Source organism: Coenobita brevimanus, chromosome 40 (assembly GCF_032717465.1).
Source record: "Coenobita brevimanus isolate Jiangsu-jjx chromosome 40, ASM3271746v2, whole genome shotgun sequence".
In the NCBI taxonomy this organism is placed as follows: domain Eukaryota; kingdom Metazoa; phylum Arthropoda; class Malacostraca; order Decapoda; family Coenobitidae; genus Coenobita; species Coenobita brevimanus.
The window spans coordinates 5,854,246-5,877,857 of NC_136993.1; the positions used below are offsets into that span (position 1 = coordinate 5,854,246).

Below are 23,612 nucleotides of genomic sequence, written 5' to 3' on the forward strand. Positions count from 1 at the left end.
TGGCTGTATTCTAATAAATAATTCAGTTTATAGCTTATATGAGTGAGGAAACTTGAATATTGTGAACATATTGCATTAAAAAATACATATAATTTCAAGGATCATACATTAAATGGCTTTGGAGATTTCGTAAGACTTCTTCCTTAGTGACTTATGCTATATATTTACACCTCAATATCCTCCTTATGTTTTTATGTAAACTATGACGATATAAAAACGATATACATAATATACAAAATCATGTTAAGATGTAATTTGTTAAATAAGCTGGGGAGAGGAATTAAGAAACATCCCGTGCCACTTCGAATACGGCTATAGAAGCACACTGCCCCCATTATTACACCAGATTCACTACGGAGACAAACATAATTGTTGCCATAGAAGTGATAAACTACCATACCATCTACTGGACGGAGGACCCAAAGGCACCAGGGGGTCGACGTCTCTCCTTGTCTGGTGCACTGGACAAAACGGTTCGGTATTTGGCCCAGGGGATGAATTTTACGTAAGTGAGAAAACCTACGTAGTATATTAGGAAGTCATTAGGTGCGCTTCCTATTCAGTAAATTTGTTCACATATGCCCATTTATAATCTTACACCGGAATGAAGTTGTGACTAAAAAGTCTGATACTGTTTATTGCAGATATACTTATGTGAGATCTAAGAGCCATACGTTTGGCAGTAAACAACGAAATGGCTCCTGGACTGGAATGATCGGTATGATAGTACGCGAGGTAAGTACACACACGCACACACACACACACACACACACACACACACACACACACACACACACACAGTTGGGTTAATTTAGGCTGTTTTGTTTATTGTGTGGTAGGTTTATATATGTTAAGCTTGTCATAAACTAGAGTAAGTGTGAATAATTTTGCTAATGGTTCAGTTCATTATAAGGATACTGATGTATTCATTCTTCGTTTTTTTTTTTCTCTCTTACTTTTCATCCACTAAATCACATCTTTCATTACCAGGAGGATCACCAAGACAGGAAAACACATGCACTCTACATTTTGTCTAAGGGTCGATTCTTTAAAGTTTTGTACATTGATCTTGACCTTCAAACGATTGTCTTCAAGATTTTTTTTTTTTTTTAATGGGGGGTTAGCCTGATCACCAACCCTTCCACTGAGTTTGTTCAGAATCGTATCAAACCTGCTTAACCTGCCGCGTCCCGGGAGATTTTTTCACTAATGCCCCCTCCCCCAATCCTGGCAGATTTTGGATATTTTGGGGGGCTCAAACCTTCGCTTTTTGTGAGAAACAATGGAAAATCACAGAGAAAGTGGTCACATGGGCCTAAAAGTGGTCCAAACAGGTAAGTCTCTATACATCTGATACCGTAATCTGTGGAGGTGCACTGCTGCTGTCACGTTTCCTATGGTAGGGGTCAGTATGGGAAGCCACTCAGAATAGGTAGATATTTATTGATTTGGAACAAAAAAATTATGTAGTACAAGAATACATTGTTTTTCATACAAAAATATAAGCGAAATAAGCATTGTTCCATTTAGTGAGCATAGCGAAATCGCCAAAATCAGTCACATGTGGTTTGCTATGACTGTTGTTTCAACATACATTTCATTTTTTCAACTTACATAATATTTTTCCACTAACATTATACCCGTTTCCACTTTATATAACGGTTACCACATACTGTATTTACAGGCCTTACGATTATATTTAGCATAATATTAGCGCATCTTTACATAGTGAGCGCACTTGCTATGACTTTTGTTTCAACTTACATTCTATTTTTCCACTTGCATTATACTTTTCCACTAACATTACACCCGTTGCTACTTTATATAACTGTTATCACATATTTACAGGCCTTAATATTATTTTTTAGCGTAATATTAGCGAACATTTACATAGTAAGCGAAGTCGCTATGACTACTGGCATTGTTTCAACTTACATTCTGTTTTTCCACTGACGTTGTACTTTTCCACTGACACTATACCAGTTTCCACCTTATATTACTGTTATCACATACTTACAGGCCTTACTATTATAGTGAGCATCAGATTATCACATATTTACAGCACTTAGAGTGTCCTTTCGCAAGCACACACAGTATCAGTAATGCACTAAGGTGAGGTATTCTTTGAAGCAAGGCTCAACGCACAATCCAATTTCGCAATCCACACACTCATACCTCGTGTCTTTTCTTTGAGCAGTTTGTCTCACTTTCGAGTTACGGCAGACGTGAAAGTGGTGCTGGGGTTTAGGGCGGTTAGGTTGAGGAGGGGTGGTGCTGAGGAAGGGGCGTGCAGTGAGACATAGGGGAGTCTGGGAGACAGTGGCTGGCCGAGGGCAGTGGTAGGGTCTGTCCTGTGCATGTTTCATGATGATTTCGCGAGACAGCTCTCTCACAAACCCCTCGAAGGTCTCAGAGGTTCCTGTAGTCATGGCGTGGAGGTAGTGGGAGTTCAGGACCATGATATTGAGCAAATGGAAGAGGAGCTTTGTGTACCACTTCATCGTGGTCCTGGCACACTCCACACTGGAAATCATGGAGTCAGACTGGTCTACTTGCCTCATGTTGACACTGTAGTCCAGTACCGACTCCGGTTTCCAGACATGGTGCCTTCTCTCGCTGTGGTAATCCACGGAGTCGGTGCGGTGCATCAGGGGGCGGTGTACCATCGACAGGAGGCAAACTTTCTTGTTGTGGTTCCATACGGTGGTGAGGATGTTATTTGACTTGAAAAAAAATCACCTCATTCTTGTGATGTTTTGTCCCAACCTTGACCATATGCCAATGTTTTTTCTTTGTTGTGCTACAAACTCCAGTGTCGTGAAGGTGGATGTACCGAGCAAGAAGGGGGCTAGTGTACCAGTTGTCCAGGTACAGCACATGACCACGATGAAAGTACTCCTGTATCACTGTCTTTACCACGGCCCATGAGACTCAAATACTTTGATCTTCTATTATGTCTGTCAGTGTGCTGGCGTACAAGCCTATGTGTTGCACATAACCAGTCTTACAGTCACACATAACAAAGATCTTGAACCCAAAACGGTGTCTCTTGCTGGGTATGTACTGGTGAAAAGAAATATTGCCTCTCCACAACACGAGACACTCGTCTATGACAAGGTCTCTACAGCGATAGAAGGATGAGCAGAACTTTTCCTGCAGGTGATCAAATACCAGCCTTATTCTCCTCATTCTATCCCTGTTATTTGCATTAGCAGGATTGTCAGCATCATAAATGTGGAGGTGGCTCAGAAGTTGCTGAAATCTATTCCAGCCCATTACCTTCCCAAAGAAAGGTGTGCTGGTCATAAGGTCTGTAGACAAGTATCCCGGGAATTTGTCTTTTCCGTACAATACCCATCAAAAGAACCAGGGCTGAAAAGATAAACATCTTACCTGTGGTAACTGGGTAGTCATATTGGATGGAGTGCCTGCTCCTCGTACCTTCACGCTCGATCTCAACGTGATGGCTGCTTGCGAATGTGTTGGTTTGCTCCACGATCCACTCCACAAACTCCTCACCAAAGTATAGGTGGAAGAAATCCACCCTGGTGGAGCCTGCATGGATTCCAGGAGCCGTGCAGCCAGACCGCCAGTCCTCAGTGAAGGGGTAAATGATGGGAGTGAAATCACTTCCACCTTCCCAGTCCCACGATGCGCTACCATCTCCAGCCTTGTCCCCATCGTTGCCTTCGTCGGGATGGGGAGGCAAGGCTGGTGGGCGAGGTTGGGGAGGTGGAGAGCGGCATCCTTCCCCAATCACACTCCTCTTCCCTCTCCCTTTTCCCTTTGTCACAAGGTTTTTTAAAGAGTATACCATATTAAAGGATAATATTTCAATAATACTGAGAATAGGACAATGAATTGTCTTGTGAAAATCAAACAATGATTACTTTATGTCGGCTTACTTCGCCGATTCTCTAAGGATGAGAATTTATAAACTTTCTCAACAGTACACAGCAGAGACTAATTACTCACAAATGCTGTTTGTTAGTACTGTTGGCCTCTGGAGAAAGTGACTCCACCCCTGACAATCAATAACTAATGCTATTAATGATAACAGGTTCTTGCTGATGCATTAACTCTTGGTTGCACAACGGATTTTAAGCTTAATACAAAAGGACTGGCCTAAGTACCAGTTATGAATAGCAAAGCGTTTATGCAAACTAGGAGCTATAAGTGAAATAAGCTCGTGGAGAAATAAAACACGAATTTACATTACATTAAGCTCAAGAAAAATAACTGTTAAATTTATTGATTACAAAGAAATAAATTAACGTTACATTTCAAAATGAATTCAAAATAAGATCACACTCACTCGCTCGCTCAAAAGCTAACTCTTAAACCTAGGAAAAAACGAAAAGAAATACTGTTCAGAAAAGTGGACAAAGAGGATGACTGGGCATCGTTACTGAGGAAGCACACTGCACAAGCTGAGCCTCTCGCCAATCACGCTAGGTGGGAATACGGCGGCGGCAGGAAGTAGGCGTCGTTGCTGAGGAAGGACGTTGCCACACACACTACCTGCTTCCATGGCACCAAAATCTTGACTGATTCAAATTGTGGGAGAGAGGCAAGTGTCGTGGCCACACTTGCTAATGGCCAACGATGGTGAGCGATACACACCCGCAATATCACTCAGGCGGAGGTTAATGTCGCACACAAAGTCGATCACTTATGAAATAGTGAAAAATGTCCTGAAAAACACTCCCAATTGGGTGATTACGTGGCGGTTAAACTGAGCGATAAATACTGGGATTCTACTAGAATTCGCAATGTCACGAGTTTATTCAAATACTTAATCGCACCGACTCGTGACACCCTTACCCTTTCCCTTCCCTTTCCTTACTTTCCCCACATCACAGGGCTGTGGGGAGGAAGCGCAGGAATCTTGCGGGGAGAAAGAGGTGCTAGGGCATAGCCGCTTCTCACCTGCCAGCTGCCCAAGTGCACCACGTGCTCGTGTTGCATCCCTGCCACCACCACTTTCCCTTTCACTGCTCACTCCCACCACATCACTCCCGCCTTCCCCATACAAAGTACAAGCCCCATACCTGATTTTACTCCTCACTGCCCCTTCAGCTCCCTACAGCGAAATCCTTTCCCTCCCGAGCCACAAGGTAACACCACATCCCACAGCTCCGTCTTCGTCCTCGTGCTTGTCCTCGTTCTTGTCCTCACCCTCGCCCTCCCCTTCCTCCAGGGGCTGGACAGAGGTGCATGCATGTGGTTGCAGCCCAGACTGGTCTTCTCTAGCCTCACGATACGTCACATATAGCCGCTTCCTCGGAGATGGTACCTCCTCATTGCTGCTACTTGTCTCGTCTTCAGGGAGCACGTAGTTCTTGTCCGCCACAGCCTCATCTAGTGGGGAATCACTATTGCCTGTGAAGGCGTCAAGGGTGGCTTGAATGTAGGCGTCAGAGAGACCTCGGCACTCCATATCTGCTGGGTCACAGCTAACAGGTGTGTGACCGAGACAAGGCCGCGTGCAGGTCGTGCGGGGTCGAGAAATGTCCATGCCTGGCGGTGGGTAGGGGAAGGTGTCCTGTGTCTACGTACCAAAAAATCACGTGCAAAATTTGGACAATGTGCAAATGACGGACCTCACAATTGCAAATCATACAGGTTCATCATCAGGTGTCACCGTGACAAAACGTGGAGACGTACCCATATGATATCGGGACGCCTTGGGTTAAACTGACCTTGTCCTGTGACCTAAATCTTTGAACTGTTATATAATTTCTTCATTCTTGGATGTCCCCCTGTTCTCCCACCAAGTTTAGTCCAGATCGAATGAGAACTATTAGGGTTTTGGAATCGGGCACTTGACCTTGCTTTGAAACATTGACCTTCAACGGAATGTTCTCAAAACTGAATCCCTTCATCCATGCTGCATCCATGCTTCCCCTGAACCCATCCACAATGACTGGTCTATATTGATATATTAGGGTGAGAAATTTTTAAGCTGATATGCCATATGATCTTGACATATGACCTCGTGTTCTGAAAAAAAAAGTTCAAGCCCTTGAATGGCCCCAACTCTTCCACCTACTTAGGTCAAAATTACGTCCAAACTGTATTAGATTTTTTTTTTTTCCAGACACAGACACATATGGGATGGCCGATGACCTAACACTTTACCATTAACTGCTAAATGACTGTTCTTAATAGCGAGTCACCTTCTCGTTGCCTTACCTTCTTCACACCAAGTTTGGTCTAATTTCAAACAAATACTTAAATTTATAAAGAAAACTTATGAATATGTGATGACACATCGAACTTTAAACCTTGCTATAATTTTAGATCCTGTAACACAATACAGGAATTTTGTTTCCAGTGCCACAGAATCAAATTTCTTTCATGTTTCTTTTTGCACCATTTGGAACAGCTCGAACTGAGTCACTCAAAACCCGATAGCTTATCGTACCACCCTTCATTGTTTTCAGTATTTCCTTCTCTTGTTGTCTGGCCCGGAGAACCTACGTTTATCTTGTATAATCAGCTCAGAGGGTAGTTGTACTTTATCTCATTCAGTGATATCTTTACCACTACAATGTTTATGACGCCGGCTGTAGCAAACTTACCTGCATGAGTACCACATTCCTAGATGTACCTAGGAGGAGAGGTGGGAAGTTCACCACGTATATATAGTTCTGCAGTGAGTGGAGTTAAAGGTTATTCTGCGTATAAATGACCCTTTCATTCAGTTCTTTAAGCCTCCTCTTGTCTTTACAGTGGACTTGTCCCTTCTCTTGTTTTGTTCAGCACTCTAGAGTTCACCAGTGCTGTAAGCCGTGATGTACACAACTGGTCAGCTCAGCACCATTCTTCCAAAATTTCTCTCATTCTCTAGCTTATAACACCGTCTTCCGAATGTTGTAAATTTAGGATGTTTAAAGTATCTCTCTCTCTCTCTCTCTCTCTCTCTGTATATATATATATATATATATATATATATATATATATATATATACTGTGTTTACATTTGTTATTAAAATTTTGATTTAGACAGTGAGCTTAGGACACTTACGAAAATACACAGCTTTAAGATAAGTAGTATGATTTTGAACAATTCCAGGGCGATCCATAGGAATGGGGGAAGCGGAGGTCGAGTCAGTAGACAGGTGGATTACAGTCCCAGTGGAACCAGGTTTAAATCTCGGCTAAGGCTTTGAATTCCGTTAATGTAGACTTTATTATTCTACAAAAAACCCGCCGACACATAAAAACTTTCCAGATAATACGAGTACACCAGTCCTGCATAGGACAATCCAAGCATGTATTCAGTATAGACGGTCGGTTTTAGTGCCGAAGTGGTGATACATGAAGTTGTATAGAATGTAGGAGGACTGATGGGTCTCACGTAACGGGCTGTGAAGCCTTTGAATGGAAATGGACACACCAAAAATATTTCTGTAATATGATATTCAAAAGTAACTCAATGAATGAATGATTCCTTATACATGAGGGTGTAGTGTAGTCAAGATCATAAAAGCAGGACACTGCATTCATCACAACACATAGATCAGGCGAAGCCTGATTTCCACAGAAGATGGCCTGTAATTCTAAATGAGCCTAACAATAACGGTGGGGTTTTAAGCACCCTGATAAGAAAAGACTTGGTCGAATCATTTTTTCGTTATGATATGAAATAAAATGTTTGCTGTAAAATGCAGATCTCCCAGCATTCATTGTGTTAGTAAAACGTATGACCATGCATCCGGCATTGCCTGGGAGCCTGCGGGCTACATCCCGTTTTATCCATTGGATCTATGTTCCCCAGTGAGATCTTTACCCATGAAACTATTCTTATCATGGACCTAGTCCCCTTGGACCTGTTTTGCCACAAACCACCCACCCATCCGCCCACCCATCCTGAACACCCACCTCATCCACCCACCCACGCTCAGTGCCCACTTCATCCACCCACCCACCCTGAACACCCATCTCATCCACTCTGAACACACTTACCCTGCACACCCACCAACCCTGCATACCCATTCACATTCACTCATCCTTCCTACCAACCCATCCTGTTCACCCACCCACCCACCTGACCTACTCACCCACCCACCCACCTGACCTACTCACCCACCCACACACTAACACTTACCCACCTACCCACCCACCCTGCTTCACAACAACCATCACGCCATACATCTGTCAATCCACCCAGCCCATCCACTCATACCCTACACACCCGGCCACCAAGGATCACCATGTTCATTTGATATAGCGATTTTCAAGTGACAGTAATGACATCTTTGTAGAAGGGAATTAAAAACTCTTCAGTGACTGGCCACCAAGCTCCACGATGTTGACCTTGTTAGTTTTACTTTTGGGTAACAACTTCACACCACAACATCAACTTTCTCGTACAGAGTTACCCTTATCAGGCATCTTTTTAAGATCACTAGACATTCACCTTTAATTACTACTGTTGACAAACAGACAGGGACACTATTATCATTATGCTTTAAACTAAACACTACAGTTTTACTTGTACTTGACTGATCGAGGCCATTTCAACAACTTCAATAATATGTCATGACTGTAAGAAATTCGATGAGACATAAAGTCGTGAGGATGGAGCGACTCTTCTTGGGTATTAGTACATTCGGACCTCCAATCTGGCTATACATGGCTGTCAGTTCAGCTAAAAGAGATTAATGGTCTTTGTCAGGTTAAAACAAACGCACCGTACATGCATTTTCTACTCTTTCAGGAAGCTGATTTTGCTCCCGGGCCTTTCACATATTCTCCTGATCGCGCTGAAGTGGTGGACTACTCTCCTGCGGTATGGACTGACACTTTGAAGATGGCCAGTGGTCGTCAGCAGCCTGAAATTGATCCCTGGGGTTTCCTTTTCCCTTTCACATCGTTAGCGTGGATAGCAGTATTAATTTCACTGTTGGAGATATTTCTGGTGCTGGTCGGGTTGTCCTGGCTTTCAGATTCCAACTGTAAGCACCAAATGTGGGAGAATGACGCACTCAATCTACTGCGCATATTTCTACAGCAAGGTGAACAGACGTGTCAGAGGATAAACTGAACTGAGGCTTACTATGGGTTTGTTGGTATATGAGACTTCGACGTACCTCTTCCTAGCTAATTTGTTTTCCATACAACAACTTACTTTCGCTTGTATGTTATGCATGTCTCCTAAATATCAAACAAGTTTTTACCAATAAAATGAAAAAGGACTGATGAGATTTAACAGTAAATGAGGGCGAGTCCCAGTGAAATATGCAAGGCGAACATGAGGCCACAAATACTGAGGTGGCTATTCTACTGCTCATATTTTTCAGTATTAAAATAGCCCAAACTTCATCAACGCATTCTCATTTACATTTCAATATTTCATATATACAAAACAAATAGTGTCACTAGAATCTAGCCTGATGGTATACTGTATTTCGTGTTGTGTGGACGGGCCAGGCTGCCGGTGTGGACTTGGATGTGGCAATGGGAGTAGGAAGTGAATAACTGATGCAGGGCAGACACTGATAATGCTGACTGAGCCGTCAAGAGAAATCGCCTGGTGAAATGCAAAAAGAGAGTTATTTTTTTTTTTTTTTTTTTATGTCTCCTACTCTGGGCATAGGCTTCACAGCCTGCTATCAAGGCCCAGCAGTCCTCCTACATACCATACACCTCTACATGTCACCACTTCGGCGCTAACACCCACCGTCCATATTGAATACATGCTAGGGCTATCTCATACAGGACTGGTGTATTGGTATTAGCGGGGGAATTTTTACGACATGTCGGCGGGTCTTCTGGTAGATCAGTAAAGCCTGATTTAATGAAATTCAAATCCTTAAACTGTTCCCTGCCCCAGCCGGGATTCGAACCTGGGTCCGTAAGGACTACAGGCCACCTCTCTACCGATTGAGCCACATACGGGCCACCCTGTAATTAACCATTTATTCTAATGACACTGTATTTTTCATTCTTCCTACCACTAGAAAACATGTTTTTTCCGAACTAGAGAGGGTTCTTATACTCGTAATTTTCAAAGGTCCCATCACTGCAGACTGTCTCCTCTACGACGAATAAAATAATCTGTGGACTGTGGATGGTATGAAAAGCTGCGAGAAAGTGTCATTGGGTTCAAGGGGTTAACTAAATCTTTTTCTTCAGAGAAGTAATTCTTGAACTGGAGTGACGCATCCAAACTTGCCCTCTGTTCACTTTAACTAGGTGTAAAATTGCCGTCTTTCCATCCTCAGTGCTGAGTTGTAACAATACGAGTAGATCAACACTCGAATATGGTGTCAGTAGCGAGGAAGTAAGGGTGTAGAGTAGTAATGTTGCTTTAATATGCCACAGAGCTACAGAATATAACCAGCAAAGGGACAAAATCCCCAGTCTAGTTAAACTGAATGAATAAGAGCCATGTTTTAAGTGGCTTTGGATTTTCGTAACACATCTTCCTAAATTATATATGCCGTCTCTTACACTTGAGTATAATTGTTGTATATTTCCGATGGAAACAATATCGATTTTTTTTTTTTTTTTTTTATGTGTCCGACTCTGGGCATAGGCTTCAAAGCCTGCTCCCAAGGCCGAGTGGTCCTCCTACATACCATACACCTCTACATGTCATATAAAAGATACATCAGACATACTGGCAAATATAAAGGTGTAATGTGTAAAATACTTCGCCATGGAGGAGATACCACGAAGCCCTAAGCTAAGCAAGGCAAATGATATAAATATATGACAGATAAAACGATATGGGAGAGGTATTACGTAGCCCGCTCTGCTGAACTAGAACATATCCTCAGAATACAGTAAGCGTGACGCTAGTACAGTTCACTCTCATTAACCTGAGAAAGAGATTATTGTCTTTTTGGAACATATTTCCCACAATTCTGTCACAGAATTAGACAATACCATAAGCTTACATCTTTTCCGTAGCACGTCTTCATAAAAAGCACCATAGCCTACGGTAACCTTTTATTTCAGCTCAGTTTTTAAGATGGAAGATGAATTTAGGCATAGGTAATGTGGGCTCAGTAAGCCGGCTTAAACTGGATAGGGTATAAATGAGTGAACTGTCTCTTGCAGAGGCGGTGGTGGATGGGAGATCGTGGTGGTGGAAGCGCGTGTTGGTGGGTGTGTGGATACTAGCTACGCTGGTGCTGACTAAGAGCTATGCCGGCAACCTCATGTCCCTTTTGGCAGTCAGACACATCCCTCAACCATATCAAAGCATCTGGGACGTACTAAGTGATCCATCCGTCGTCATGATCTGGCATAAAGACTCCTATTATGAACAATATCTCTCGGTGAGTCTTACAGTATAAAACGGTCAAATATAATTTACCTTACCGGATAGGAATCACATTTTAGGTCAGAGATTTGCAGTCTGGTGTTCGGAAACTTCCAGGGTTACGCAGGAGGGTTTCCAGGCGAAACTACAGGAGCTGAAGAAAAATAAATACTGACTATTCTCATTTTTACTAACAATTTTTGAGACGATTATTGGGAACTTAGAAACTATTTTCCATAAAACATGTATATCATTCACCTCCAAACACAATACAAATAGGAATAATTAAGATATACTGTGTTAATACTGACAACGTTGCAGCGGTATTTGAACACTGATTCGCTTGAAACAGCAAGTACTATTTCAGTAATTTTGGATCAGCAAATATTCCCATTCTTTAATGATTTAGTGTTACAAGGGAATTAGCTACCATTCTATACGTGGCTCAGTAATGGTGGAACGGATAGATGATCTGATAACTGCTATGATACGTGGTAAGAAAAAAAAGAAAGAGAACCCATACTTTAGGGAATGTCTCAGGGTTAAAGACACATTTGTGGTCTGGTTAGACAAATGCTTTCCAAAATGTTTCAGGAAAAGAAAGTATTTCATAAAGACATATCTAAATGGTAAAACTCATTTTGAACGAAAATGTTCTTTGGATAATATCTCAAGGCATGACACTTTTTTAGGAGCTGGGTAAATATTTTAGAGGGTAGGGTACACTCTTCGAAAGATATTCCATTCAAAACTATTGTTAATGGTATCACAGTTTAGGGCACATAGTCTAACGCAAGTTACGATACACACATTGATTCATAGGACATGGCTCATCCCTGACTCTCGAGGCTGGACTGACTCTGATTTTCAGAGCAGGACACATACTTTGACTCTAAGGGATAAAAACATACTTTGATAAAGTTGTCATCATGTAAAACAATATTCTGTTTGGCAGATTCACCAAATTACCCTCATCGCATACGATGACGCTTCAGGTTTTGTCTTGATACCACTAGACAGTTTTATAATTCTGTGAAAACTTTTTTCCTTTCATTTAACTACTTATCTCCACTTTATTTTGCTTCTTATCTGAGATTTCAACACCAGACTCTTTAATTTCTAGGATTAACTCAGTAATTTCACCTAAACCCTATAGTACCTAAAATGTCGGTTTGTGTTTTTCTTATCAACCTTTATCTACTTAATCTATTTATTACGATAGTGTACTTTCATTATAAATTTTGCTCTCCAGAGACGATTTTATAAATTTAGAAGAGACTTTTAATACACGAGAGTTTAGATAGGGCTTTCATTTATCCCTTCCATATAGGTCATTCTTTAAGGTTCATAACTTCTCGTGGTAATAGCAACGAAAAAAATGAAATACTACACCAGATTCAAGGACTTGGGCAATAACTAATCCACCCATTATTTAAACCTCATATAATTTTGATCATAGAATTACGCGGTTCATTATTTCTAATCTGAAATGTTTTGTTCCTACAAGACTGTTCAGACGGGCATCTTCCGCGAAGTCCTCGAACTTAAAGAGGAGGATCGTCTCATATTCCGAACTCAGTCTCAGTTTTCTGAAAGCCTCCACAACCTGGTCAGACCTGGCAGCCACGTTTTCTTTGACGTTGGTGTCACCGTCATAAACACGGTCGCCAAGGAGTTCTCTAAAACAGGTAGGCGGAATGAAGAGGATAGGCAGGCGAAGTTTGTGAGGTAAAGGGTGTGAATCAAACCTCCCCTCTTTTTAAATCCTGCTCGGTTCCTTTTGTTTTTCCTATTCCCTTGTTAAATCATACTTTGCCACGTCTACTGCTTTCCTCTTCGCTTGTTAAATCATACTTTGCCACGTTTACGTCAAGTCATGTTCATGTTCACGTCATTATCATATAAAACGGCTTTGCAAAATGTTTTCTATGCTTTGGGTATACCTTCTACAATCTTGTTACTGCCACATTTTATATGGTACTTTACTCGGATTAGGAAACCCCCTTCGTAGTGTAATGGGTTAATTCCAAAACGAATTAGGTAATCATTACCCAACACTTCGAGCTACCCTTCATTTTTCATCTGCTGTGCACCCGAAAGCATTAATTTCTCCCCCCCTTTTAGCCGGAGTCGCGGCCAGTGAGCAACCAGGCGATCGAACACCCCACACCAACCTCCCCGACCCCAACCCCAGTATAAACGTTGCTGGATAGATGTGGAACGGCCAAAGCTGGTGATGTTATAATGTGACATGATTGTTTTTATAGACAATCAAAACCAGTAGGGGTAAGTATATAAAGGTATTTAATGAACGTGCTGTTATCCACAACATATGAGAAAGGCACGAGAATGAAAGACCTATAATATATTGTTATTGTCTATATACTTACGTCCTATATTGTAATGTTACAAATGCGTATATTATGCTGGACAAGATCTGTTGAAAGATATGATGTCATTTCTCATTCATTCTCGCCTCCACCTCCACCACCCTTCTCTCTGGGTTTCTGTCTCTACCGAACGTCTCTCTTACCCTTTCGTCCTCCACTCCCGCCCTTTGTTAACCAACATAAACTAAGATAATGATGAAATTATCCGTCAGGTATTGATCATATTAATGTCACCATACACCTCTGTTTTAAACACCAACATATCAGTAACATTCAGTACTTCGGGTTACATGCCAACTATTTCATCCTGTTGTAAGCTGTTTCGTGACATACCCACACTAAGTTGGACCTTGTGTTACAAGGACATACGGTTGTTTATCGTTAACACAGGCTGTGTGGTTTTGGGGTATCCATTAATTCATATAAATGTGACAACTTAAGCCTTACATTATAAACACATAAGGCCTAAATGTCATTATTGAATGAAAGGAACGAATCAGGGATCGGCTCTGACGAACCACAAACTCTCTGCTTTAACGAAAATATTTCGACTTCTTGTCACAATAGTGACACAATGTCATAATAAATACGATTGAATGTGGGTCAACCGTATACATTGTGTCACTGTTGTAACAAGAAGTCGGAATATTTTCGTTAAAGCAGAGAGTTTCTGGTTCGTCAGAGTCGATTCCTGATTCGTTTCGTTCATTCAGTAATGACAGGAACATAAACCTTTCGTGTTTATAATGTAAGGCTTAAATTGCCATTAACATGAATTAATGAACGTCCAACACCACACAACCTGTGTTAACGATAAACAGCCATATGTCCTTGCTATACAAGGTCCAACTTGCAGTGGGTATGTCACGTAACAGCTTACAGCAGGATGAAATAACTGGCAGGGATACCGAAGTGTTGTATGTTATTGATTTGTCGGTGCTTTATATGGAGCTGTATGATAATTATGATCAATACCTGACAGATCATATCATCATTATCTTAGTTTATGTTAGTTAACAAAGGGTAGGAGAGTGTATGAGAGACGTTTGGTGGGGACAGGAGCTCAGAGAGAATGGTGGTGGAGGTGGTAGAGAGAATGGATGAGAAAAGTCATCATATCTTTCAGCAGATGTAGTCCTCTATACTATATTTAACTGTAACTTAATATAGGACGTAACACTGTGGGTCTTCTTTCATTTTCGTGCCTTTCTCATATGTTGTGGATAACAGCACGTTCATTAAATACCTTTATATACTTACCCCTACTGGTTTTGATTGTCTATAAAAACAATCATGTCACATTATAACATCACCAGCTTTGGCCGTTCCACATCTGTCCAGCAACATTTACACTGGGGTTGGGGTCAGGGAGGTGGGTGTGGGGTGTTCGAACGCCTGCTTGCTCACTGGCCGCGACTCCGGCTACAAGGGGGTAGACATTAGTGCCTTCGGGTGTACATTGCACCTTACCTTTTACAGTAACAAGTACAGCCGGCTTGATTAGGTCTCAGACACTTGCCTAAATAAGGCAGATTGTGATAATTTCTCACATCCAAGTTTACGATAGGTATAACATAATCTCTTACCCCCAAATGAGCTTGCATTTCGAAACGATGATTATTCCAACACTACCAGTTCAATTGCCTTGCCTTATACCTACAATGTCTGGGAATTAACTGAACCAACTGTGCCTAAAACACCATTGCATCATTATGGCTAGTAATTGTCACAAGCCTTCATAACTCTGACATGAAGTGATGTAAGTGATATTTGTCTGAATTAATAAGATGGACCTGAAAAGACCCCAAACACCTATTGAGTCAAAGAGAGAGAGAGAGAGAGAGAGAGAGAGAGAGAGAGAGAGAGAGAGAGAGAGAGAGAGAGAGGCTCCTACAATGCAGATTTGGGACACACGCTTTGAGAAGCAGCACTTACATCGATTCAAACTGACATGAGTGACATGAGTTCTAACAGATATTGAAAGTATTTACACTTATATTTTCTGGATTTCTTTTCATTCTTTGGACAGACTATAATTAATTCCGTATCTAGTCACGCTGTTCAGTTGCAGCAAAGACGATTATACTATATTCACTTTCAATATTCGTTTATTTTAGCCATTTGAATGTTGATGTTTGACAACAGAATGATATTAGATTATGATGTTGTTCCCGAAGAATGGCCATGTGTAGGGTGTATAGCCATATCACTGTCTTTTCTGCCATTAGGCTGCCTGAAATCAGCTGTAAACGATGAAAATTCGGTCAAAACTGGGCGACAAAGTCATTTTCAGGTTGACGAAGTACTGAGGTCTCTTAGTTCTCTGGTTACTGCAGGGTATCACTCTCCTGCTTTTAGTGTGTGTCTAAGATTTGTCGGTGTCAAAGTATTTTCTTTTTCTTTTGCGTATAATAGAGTGGTTCATAATAGGTGATCGACTAGAAACTCACCTGGTGGCATCTGATGTATTGAGGGAACAGCTCAGTCTGCAGGTGTGGATATGGGGGTGGCAATAGGAGCAGATAATGAATAAGTAATGCACAGTTGACATTGATAATGCTGACCAAGCCTAACCCGGAACACACAAAAAATTTCCAATGGGAGTGAAAGGGTAGAGTTCGTATGAGCCACCCTGTATATTAGTATGATCTAAAACAACTCCAAGAAACCAGTAAAAATATAGTTACTCTAACTCCAGCTTACAGATCAATGGTATTGTAATTCCATGTTCTAGTATTTCAAAGAAAAAAAAATCACTGAGCAGGCAAAAATGATCCAAACTAAACAATGATGTGTATCATTGAATCTGTTGACAGATGCTTGAATCACTTAAGGGGTGTTCCTGAACTTAATTCTTCTGAAATATCTACTCTCTGGCTTCGGCTTTCCTGTCATTCTCTGACTAAATTTATCTGTGCTGTTTACTTGTCCCCTAATTCTACTATCAAAACTTCTTCGACTATCTTACTTCTACGATGGAACACATTCCATCCAATTCCCCTTCCTCTGAAATCTCCATTCTAGTAGATTTCAATGTTTACCACCACCTTTGGCTCTCCTCTCCTTTCACTGATCCACCTGGTGAACAAGCCTACATCTTTTCTATCCTTCATGACCTAGAGCAGCATGTACCGCACCATACTCGGATCCCTGACTGCCTTGGATAGAGCTCCAATATACTTGACCTCTTCCTTATAACTAATCCTTCTGCTTACACTGTTAATCTTTCCTCTCCTTTGGGGTCCTCCGATCATAACGTTATTACCTTATCCTGTCCTATCACTCCAGTGTGGCCTGTGGACCCTTCAAAGAAACGTATATTGTGGCACTTTGGAGCTGCAGATTGGGAAACCCTCAGGCAGTACCTCTTTGATTTTCCCTGGAATGATTATTGCTTTCATGGTAGGGAGCCATCTGAGTGTGCCTTGCGCATTACAGAGGCTATTCTCTCGGGTATGGAAGCATACATTCCTTTCCCATATCCTTTAACTAATGCAAGAAAGCCTTGGTTTAATCATGCTTGTTCTAATGCTGCCCACAACAAGTTCGCTCTGCAAAAAATAATTTCATCCGTATACTAAGTGCTCTCAACTCTCCAACTCGAATTGTTCCCGGTCCTTCTGGCACCTTGCCAGAAATCTTTCTAACAACTTTACCTCATCCTTTCCTTCTTTTTTCAACTCTGATAGGTCTGTAGCTATTTCTTCTAGTGATAAAGCAGATCTCTTTGCACAGACTTTCTCCTCCAATTCCACCTTAGACGATTCCGGTGCTGTTCCTCCATCACTTCCCCCCTCTGACTTCCTCATGGCTGACATTAACATTTCTTCATCTGATGTATTTTCTACCATCACTGGCCTCAGTACTAACAAGGCATATGGGCCTGATGGAGTCCCTCCTGTTGTTCTTAAGAACTGTGCTTCTATGCTTACACCATGTCAAGGTAAACTTTTTGCCTTTGTCTGTCAACTTGTACCTTTTCTTCTTGCTAGAAGTTTGCTCTCATGCAGCCAGTCCCAAAGAAGGGTGACCATTCCCAACCCTCTAACAATCGCCCAATTGTTTTAACATCCTGTGTCTCAAAAGTTTTCGAGTCGGTTCTTAACAGAAAAATTTTAAAGCATCTTTCCTATCACAACCTTCTTTCTGATCGTCAGTATGGGTTCCGTCAGGGACACTCCACTGGTGATCTTCTCACCTGCCTTTCAGACTCCTGGTCATCCTCCTTTCGGGACTTTGGCAAAAGCTTTGCCATTGCACCTGACATCTCAAAGGCCTACGATCGAGTTTGGCATAAATCTTTATTTTCCAAACTGTCCTCTTACAGTTTGTATCCATCTATCAGTGCCTTCATCTATAGCTTCCTTTCTGGTCATTCTATAGCCATTGCTGTAGACGACCACCATTCTTCTAGCTCTATCAACAGTGGTGTTCCTCAGGTCTCTGTCCCATCACCAGCTCTCTTCCTTTTATTCATTAATGACCTTCTAAGCTGTACACATAACCCTATCCACTCGTACGCTTATGATTCCATCCTTCACCTTTCCATTCGGTTCCCGCAACGTCCATTTCAGCAGTTACTTCAACAAACAAGGGATGAGGCTATGGCACACCTAATGTCTGATTTGGCTCGCATCGCTGACTGGGGAAAAAATAAGGTTGTTGTTCTTAATGCATTAAAGACTCAGGTCTTACACCTCTCAACCCAACAAAATCTTCCACAGGAGTACCCACTAATGTTTAATAATATCCAGCTCAATCCTACACCATTGAACATGCTTGTGGTTTCATTTACTCGGGACTCTTCTTTGAAAGATCATATTACGTTTCTTGTAATATCTGCTTCCAAGAGGTTAGGTCTACTAAGCTGTTTCCGTACCTTCTTTATCCCTACACAGTTGTTGACTTTATACATGGGTTTTATTCACCCCTGTTTAGAGTACAACTCTCATGTGTGGAGAGGCTCCCCACATACAGCTCTTCTCAATAAGGTGGAGTCAAAAGCTTTTCGTCTCATTAACTCTCCTCCTCTTAATGGATCTCTTCAACTTTTGTCTCTTCGCCGCACTGTTGCATCTTTATCTGTTTTCTATCGCTACTTCAACGGTCACTGCTCCTCTGAATTGAAATCTTGCATCCCTCCACCTCTACAGCGGGCACGTAACACCCGTCTAGCAACAAACTCTCATCCCTTTTCTGTCCAACTCTCTAATGCAAGAGTTAGCCATTACTTCCAGTTCTTCATTTATGCAACAGGTCAACTCTGCAACTGTCTCCCTCCGTCTGTATTTCCTGCTTCCTGTGATCTCCAGTCTTTCAAATGCAGTGTGTCCAGGCATCTCGAAATGATCGGATCTTGAATTTGGCTCTCTTTTGTAGTATTTTTGTTTTTATCTCGGAAGGAACAGTTTGCGGGCTCCTGGCCTTTGATTCCTTCTTCCTTGCATAAATAAAATGACAGAGCCTCTCCACGTCTCCCTGTCCTCGACGATTTGGTTGCTCGCCTGCCAACTCACACCCCCCATTCTTATATATCTCTCCACTTCATTCCTCCATCTCATATTTGGTCTTCCCCTCTTCCCCTCCCCATCTCCCCCTCCACCTCATTCACACACACTCTCCTGAGGTGGAGGGGGATAGAAGGAGAAGGAAGTCAAGGGTGAAATGGAGAGATTGAGGCGAGAGATCCGAGCATATGAGAAAAGCTGGTGTGAGCTGGAGGAAGGACAGCCAAATAACAAAGGACTCCACTGATAGCATGAAGTGCCAAATACGCGGAACTGATAGAGGAACACACCATCTAGTACTACAGATTATTAAAGTTGCCCCATTCATAATGTGGCCAAATTTCACCTACTCCACCATTTGAATAAAACTTTTCATACTTATGCTGTTTTCTGTGTCAAGGTGAAGATGTGTCGGCATGCAGGGACATAGCGTATAGTGTGAGGGTAGAGCAATGTGTGTGTAATTCACCGGGTCAGTCAGGATCACTTGAAGGTTGTGATCATCAGCATTTCACTTTCCCAGAAGAGAGCTGAGAGCTCATATAGTCCTAGCTAAGGACAAAGCCTTGACCTTCACACACGCACACATCCATCCTCTTGCTCAAGGAGGACAGTGACCACCCGCTTCGTCAGTGAAACTTTTTGCATCCCGAGCAAGGCGCGAACCCCCATCTTAGCAGATGCTAAGCCAGAGCGTTACCAGTGAGCCGGCGAACAGTGTGTGTGTGTGTGTGTGTGTGTGTGTGTGTGTGTGTGTGTGTGTGTGTGTGTGTGTGTGTGTGTGTGTGTGTGTGTGTGTGTGTGTGTGTGTGTGTGTGTGTGTGTGTGTGTGTGTGTTTGCAGGACCGTGTATATGATGATAGAGCAAGGTGTGTGTGAGGATAAGGCTGTGTGAGTTTGAAGGCACAGTACAACAAGGAGAGAGAGAGAGAGAAAGAGAGAGAGAGAGAGAGAGAGAGAGAGAGAGAGAGAGCAGTGTATGTGAGGACGGAACAGCGAATGTGAGGATAGAGCATTGTGCGTTTGAAGTTAGAGTTGTGTGTGTGTGTGTGTGTGTGTGTGTGTGTGTGTGTGTGTGTGTGTGTGTGTGTGTGTGTGTGTGTGTGTGTGTGTGTGTGTGTGTGTGTGTGTGAGGGCAGAACAGAATCAGTCACGGTAGAAAGAAAGAAGAACCGGATCCTCATTATGTTCATTTCTTTGGTTCGTTAATGTGGGAGATGGATTCAAGACAATGGAATATTTTAGAGACAATGTACAGGACGTGATGACAAATCAATTCTTTCAGAGACTTTTATAGAGTTCACGATTTTGACTCTGAAGTAATTACTGATATGAGCAAGAAGACACAACATGCAGAGGTAAAGCTAGGACGTCAAGAGCAGAAGGGGCCTATTTTGTCTGGCTGACTCGTTTGTGATTTTTCTAATATACTATAGCAATAGCCGTGTGTGTGTGTGTGTGTGTGTGTGTGTGTGTGTGTGTGTGTGTGTGTGTGTTTTGGGCAGCCGAAACTACACATTCAAATCGCACCAAAATTGGCACAAAAATCTAAAAAAAATTAGCTGATGTGAAAAAACTTGGTCCCATCACGATTGAAAAACTTTTACTATATTAAATGAACGATCAAATTTTGACCAAAAAACGGTGCTCCAGGCGCCCGGCATAGGATCTCCTTAGAATTTTTTGCCCACAGGTATAACTAAAATATATTATATCAGCGCGAGAGCCCTCCGCAAGAGCAAGTGCGAGGGGCCCGAAGGACCCACGAGCACTTGTTTTCTCTCTAAGAGGGATTTTTGTATTTTAATATTCGTGCTGTTTTATGTATATGCCATTCAGCTTTTCAGCCCGTACAAATTATATTATTGTTTCATTAAGGTTCCACTAAAGGAGGTCTTTCCAGCGAAATCTATCATTCAGTCCATTATTACCCCATAAAAAGATCAAGGTCCATAATTATCGGGGCTACCCAGTCCGGATACTTAGGGCGAATGTGACGATCGTACTTCCTTGAGTGGCATTAAATGGAACTCTCAAATTTAAATCCTGTTGGCTACGGTTCAAGTGCCTTACCGTAGACCACTGCCTTTGTTTTGGTCATATGGTTACCATCCAACGTAATATACTGTAGGGTGACCTAAAATGAATGCAACCCATAACACAAGGAAGACATAAGGGCATCACTCTTGGGAAGCAATGATTCCAGCAGACTGGGGCCACCCCTCACACTTCAAACCAAAGGTTGGTGTGGCTGCGGCAACGATTCTGGGATCGACTGATTAATAGGAGGTGTGGGCCTGAGTGACACCCACATTCACCAAACCTGAATCCCAGAGATTTCAATCTGTGGGGTTATCTGAAGGATCATGTTTATGAAAACCACTCCCAGACAATCAGAGACCTGAAAACAGAAATCACGGCCAACATCAGAGCAATCCCAAGACAGCAGTGTGTCCGAGTAATTGACAATTTCGCATTCAGAAGTGCCTGCGACGTCGAGGTGGTCATTTGGAACACATATTGGAAAGGTCATAAAAAACAGACCATTTGAGCTGCGGCACCCGAACTTTCAGGAATGTTTTGTTATCACCTCAGCTTAATATAAATGCAATAGTAAAGCAAATCTCTTACTGGCTGTATAAATGACACACACTTTTATGGGTTGCATTCATTTTGGATCACCCTGTATGTAGTTTCCTTCACTACAAGAAACCCTTTGACTTGTCACACAGTGTAGTCAGCTGAAGGTAGCAATACATAAGGTGAGCAGAGGGTGCCTTTGGTTGAAGTGCTTAAAACATTCATACAGCGAACAGCGCTCGAACTGCAACACTGATCTTCACATAATGCACTACCCATTCCCTCACATTGGACCATTGCTTGCCACCATTTCACCCCATTCACACAGTTTATCTATCACTCTATATATCTGCCTATCTTTTTTCTTGACAAGAAGAAAGAACAAAGGCTAAACCCTTCAAGGAAATTCCTAAAACACACACACACACACACACACACACACACACACACACACCAAAATAAACAAAATGAAATTTGAGATCCATTCTTTTTGAGATGCATGGACACATGGCGTTTTAAAGAAAATAGTTCATAGGCAGAGGGAAATAGGCCAAGGAAAACGAGCTCCAGACTTGACCTGTTGCATGCATGATTGACTAAGAGTATCGCGTAACTGCTGCATTAGAGAGCTATGGAGGAACGGACTAAGAGTGGTCTACCAGACTGGTACTGCTGACCTGCCATAATGGAGACGGGTTACAGAAAGACAGTTTACAAGAGCAGTGGGCATTGGAGAGACAACAACAGAAATGAAGATACAATTGTTTTTCGAAGATGGCAGACTGAAGGGCGTGAGTAAGAGGAGGGGAGTTGAGACGAAAATCTTTTCACGCCACTCTGTTTAGAAGAGCTCAAAGTGGGTAGTGTCCCCACACAAGAGATGGACTCCACACAGGGGTAAATCAGACTCCGGTACAATGTTAACAGCTATGCAGGGGTAAAGAAATAAAAAAAAACTTCAGAGCGGATTTTGCAAGAAAAGCATTGTGATCTTTTTTCATGATAGGTCCCGAGAGAATGAAGCCCCCAAACATATCGAGAAAATATGATGGACTGTTGAATTTTTTTAAGTATTAATCCACAGCATACAACTTACTTCATATGAGTAACTCTGTACGGGATTTTTAACAACACACCACGAAGTTTCTCGTAGGAGCTGCGTGACAAAATTTTTATGGGATATTAGGTTTTATTACCATCTCTGATTCCGACTCCCTACGTTGAGCCTAGAAACAAAGTAACATTAACTACTTGGAACGAAATTCATGCACTTCCTTATTCATTTACCACGGCTTCAGCGTCAAAAGGAGGCTCAAACCTATCTTAAACAAATAACTATTTTTTCATGATAAAAGCAAATGCAAGGCCAACAGTGACTAAGGGAAGAGAGGGAAAGCTGAAATAAATTATCGAAAATTGCACACCACATTCGAGTTAAGGTTTATTGGACGAACTGACAATTCAAGGAGGCTGTGACAGGACAAAGTCCCTCTTGTATAATTGTTGGTGAACAGCCAACTGGGAATTTTCCGACCACAGTAACTCTATATCTAGAGTGAACTGAGTAAGTATATTTCATAAATAGGTGTTTAAAACCATTTCCAACACGATGATTTACATTTGGACATACTGCTGCATTACAGAGCCTGTTGTGCACCCCCCCCCTCTGTTGGAAATAATATGTTAACATGGTTGTTTAACCCACATCGGAAAATAAGTCCCAGACTCATCACATGACTGTTGGAGTAACAACTGTGACTGACATTATGAGAAGTGGGTGGTAGTGTGAAGGGTGAAGTTAGTGCAAGTAGACTATAGCACCAATCTGGCAGGGCGGTACTCTCAAGGTGGATGGAA

The 23,612-nt window shown here is 42.0% G+C and overlaps 1 protein-coding gene across 1 annotated transcript in view; it reads left to right on the forward strand.

Annotated features, from left to right (window-relative positions):
• LOC145397264 (putative glutamate receptor) overlaps positions 1 to 23,612 on the forward strand; it is a 37,834-nt gene that overhangs the window by 4,557 nt on the left and 9,665 nt on the right. The window contains exons 4-8 of the mRNA XM_080270462.1: positions 347 to 505; positions 645 to 735; positions 8,726 to 9,023; positions 11,074 to 11,294; positions 12,786 to 12,966. Coding sequence (XP_080126588.1) covers positions 347 to 505; positions 645 to 735; positions 8,726 to 9,023; positions 11,074 to 11,294; positions 12,786 to 12,966 — 950 coding nt within the window. The remainder of the gene's footprint in view (positions 1 to 346; positions 506 to 644; positions 736 to 8,725; positions 9,024 to 11,073; positions 11,295 to 12,785; positions 12,967 to 23,612) is intronic.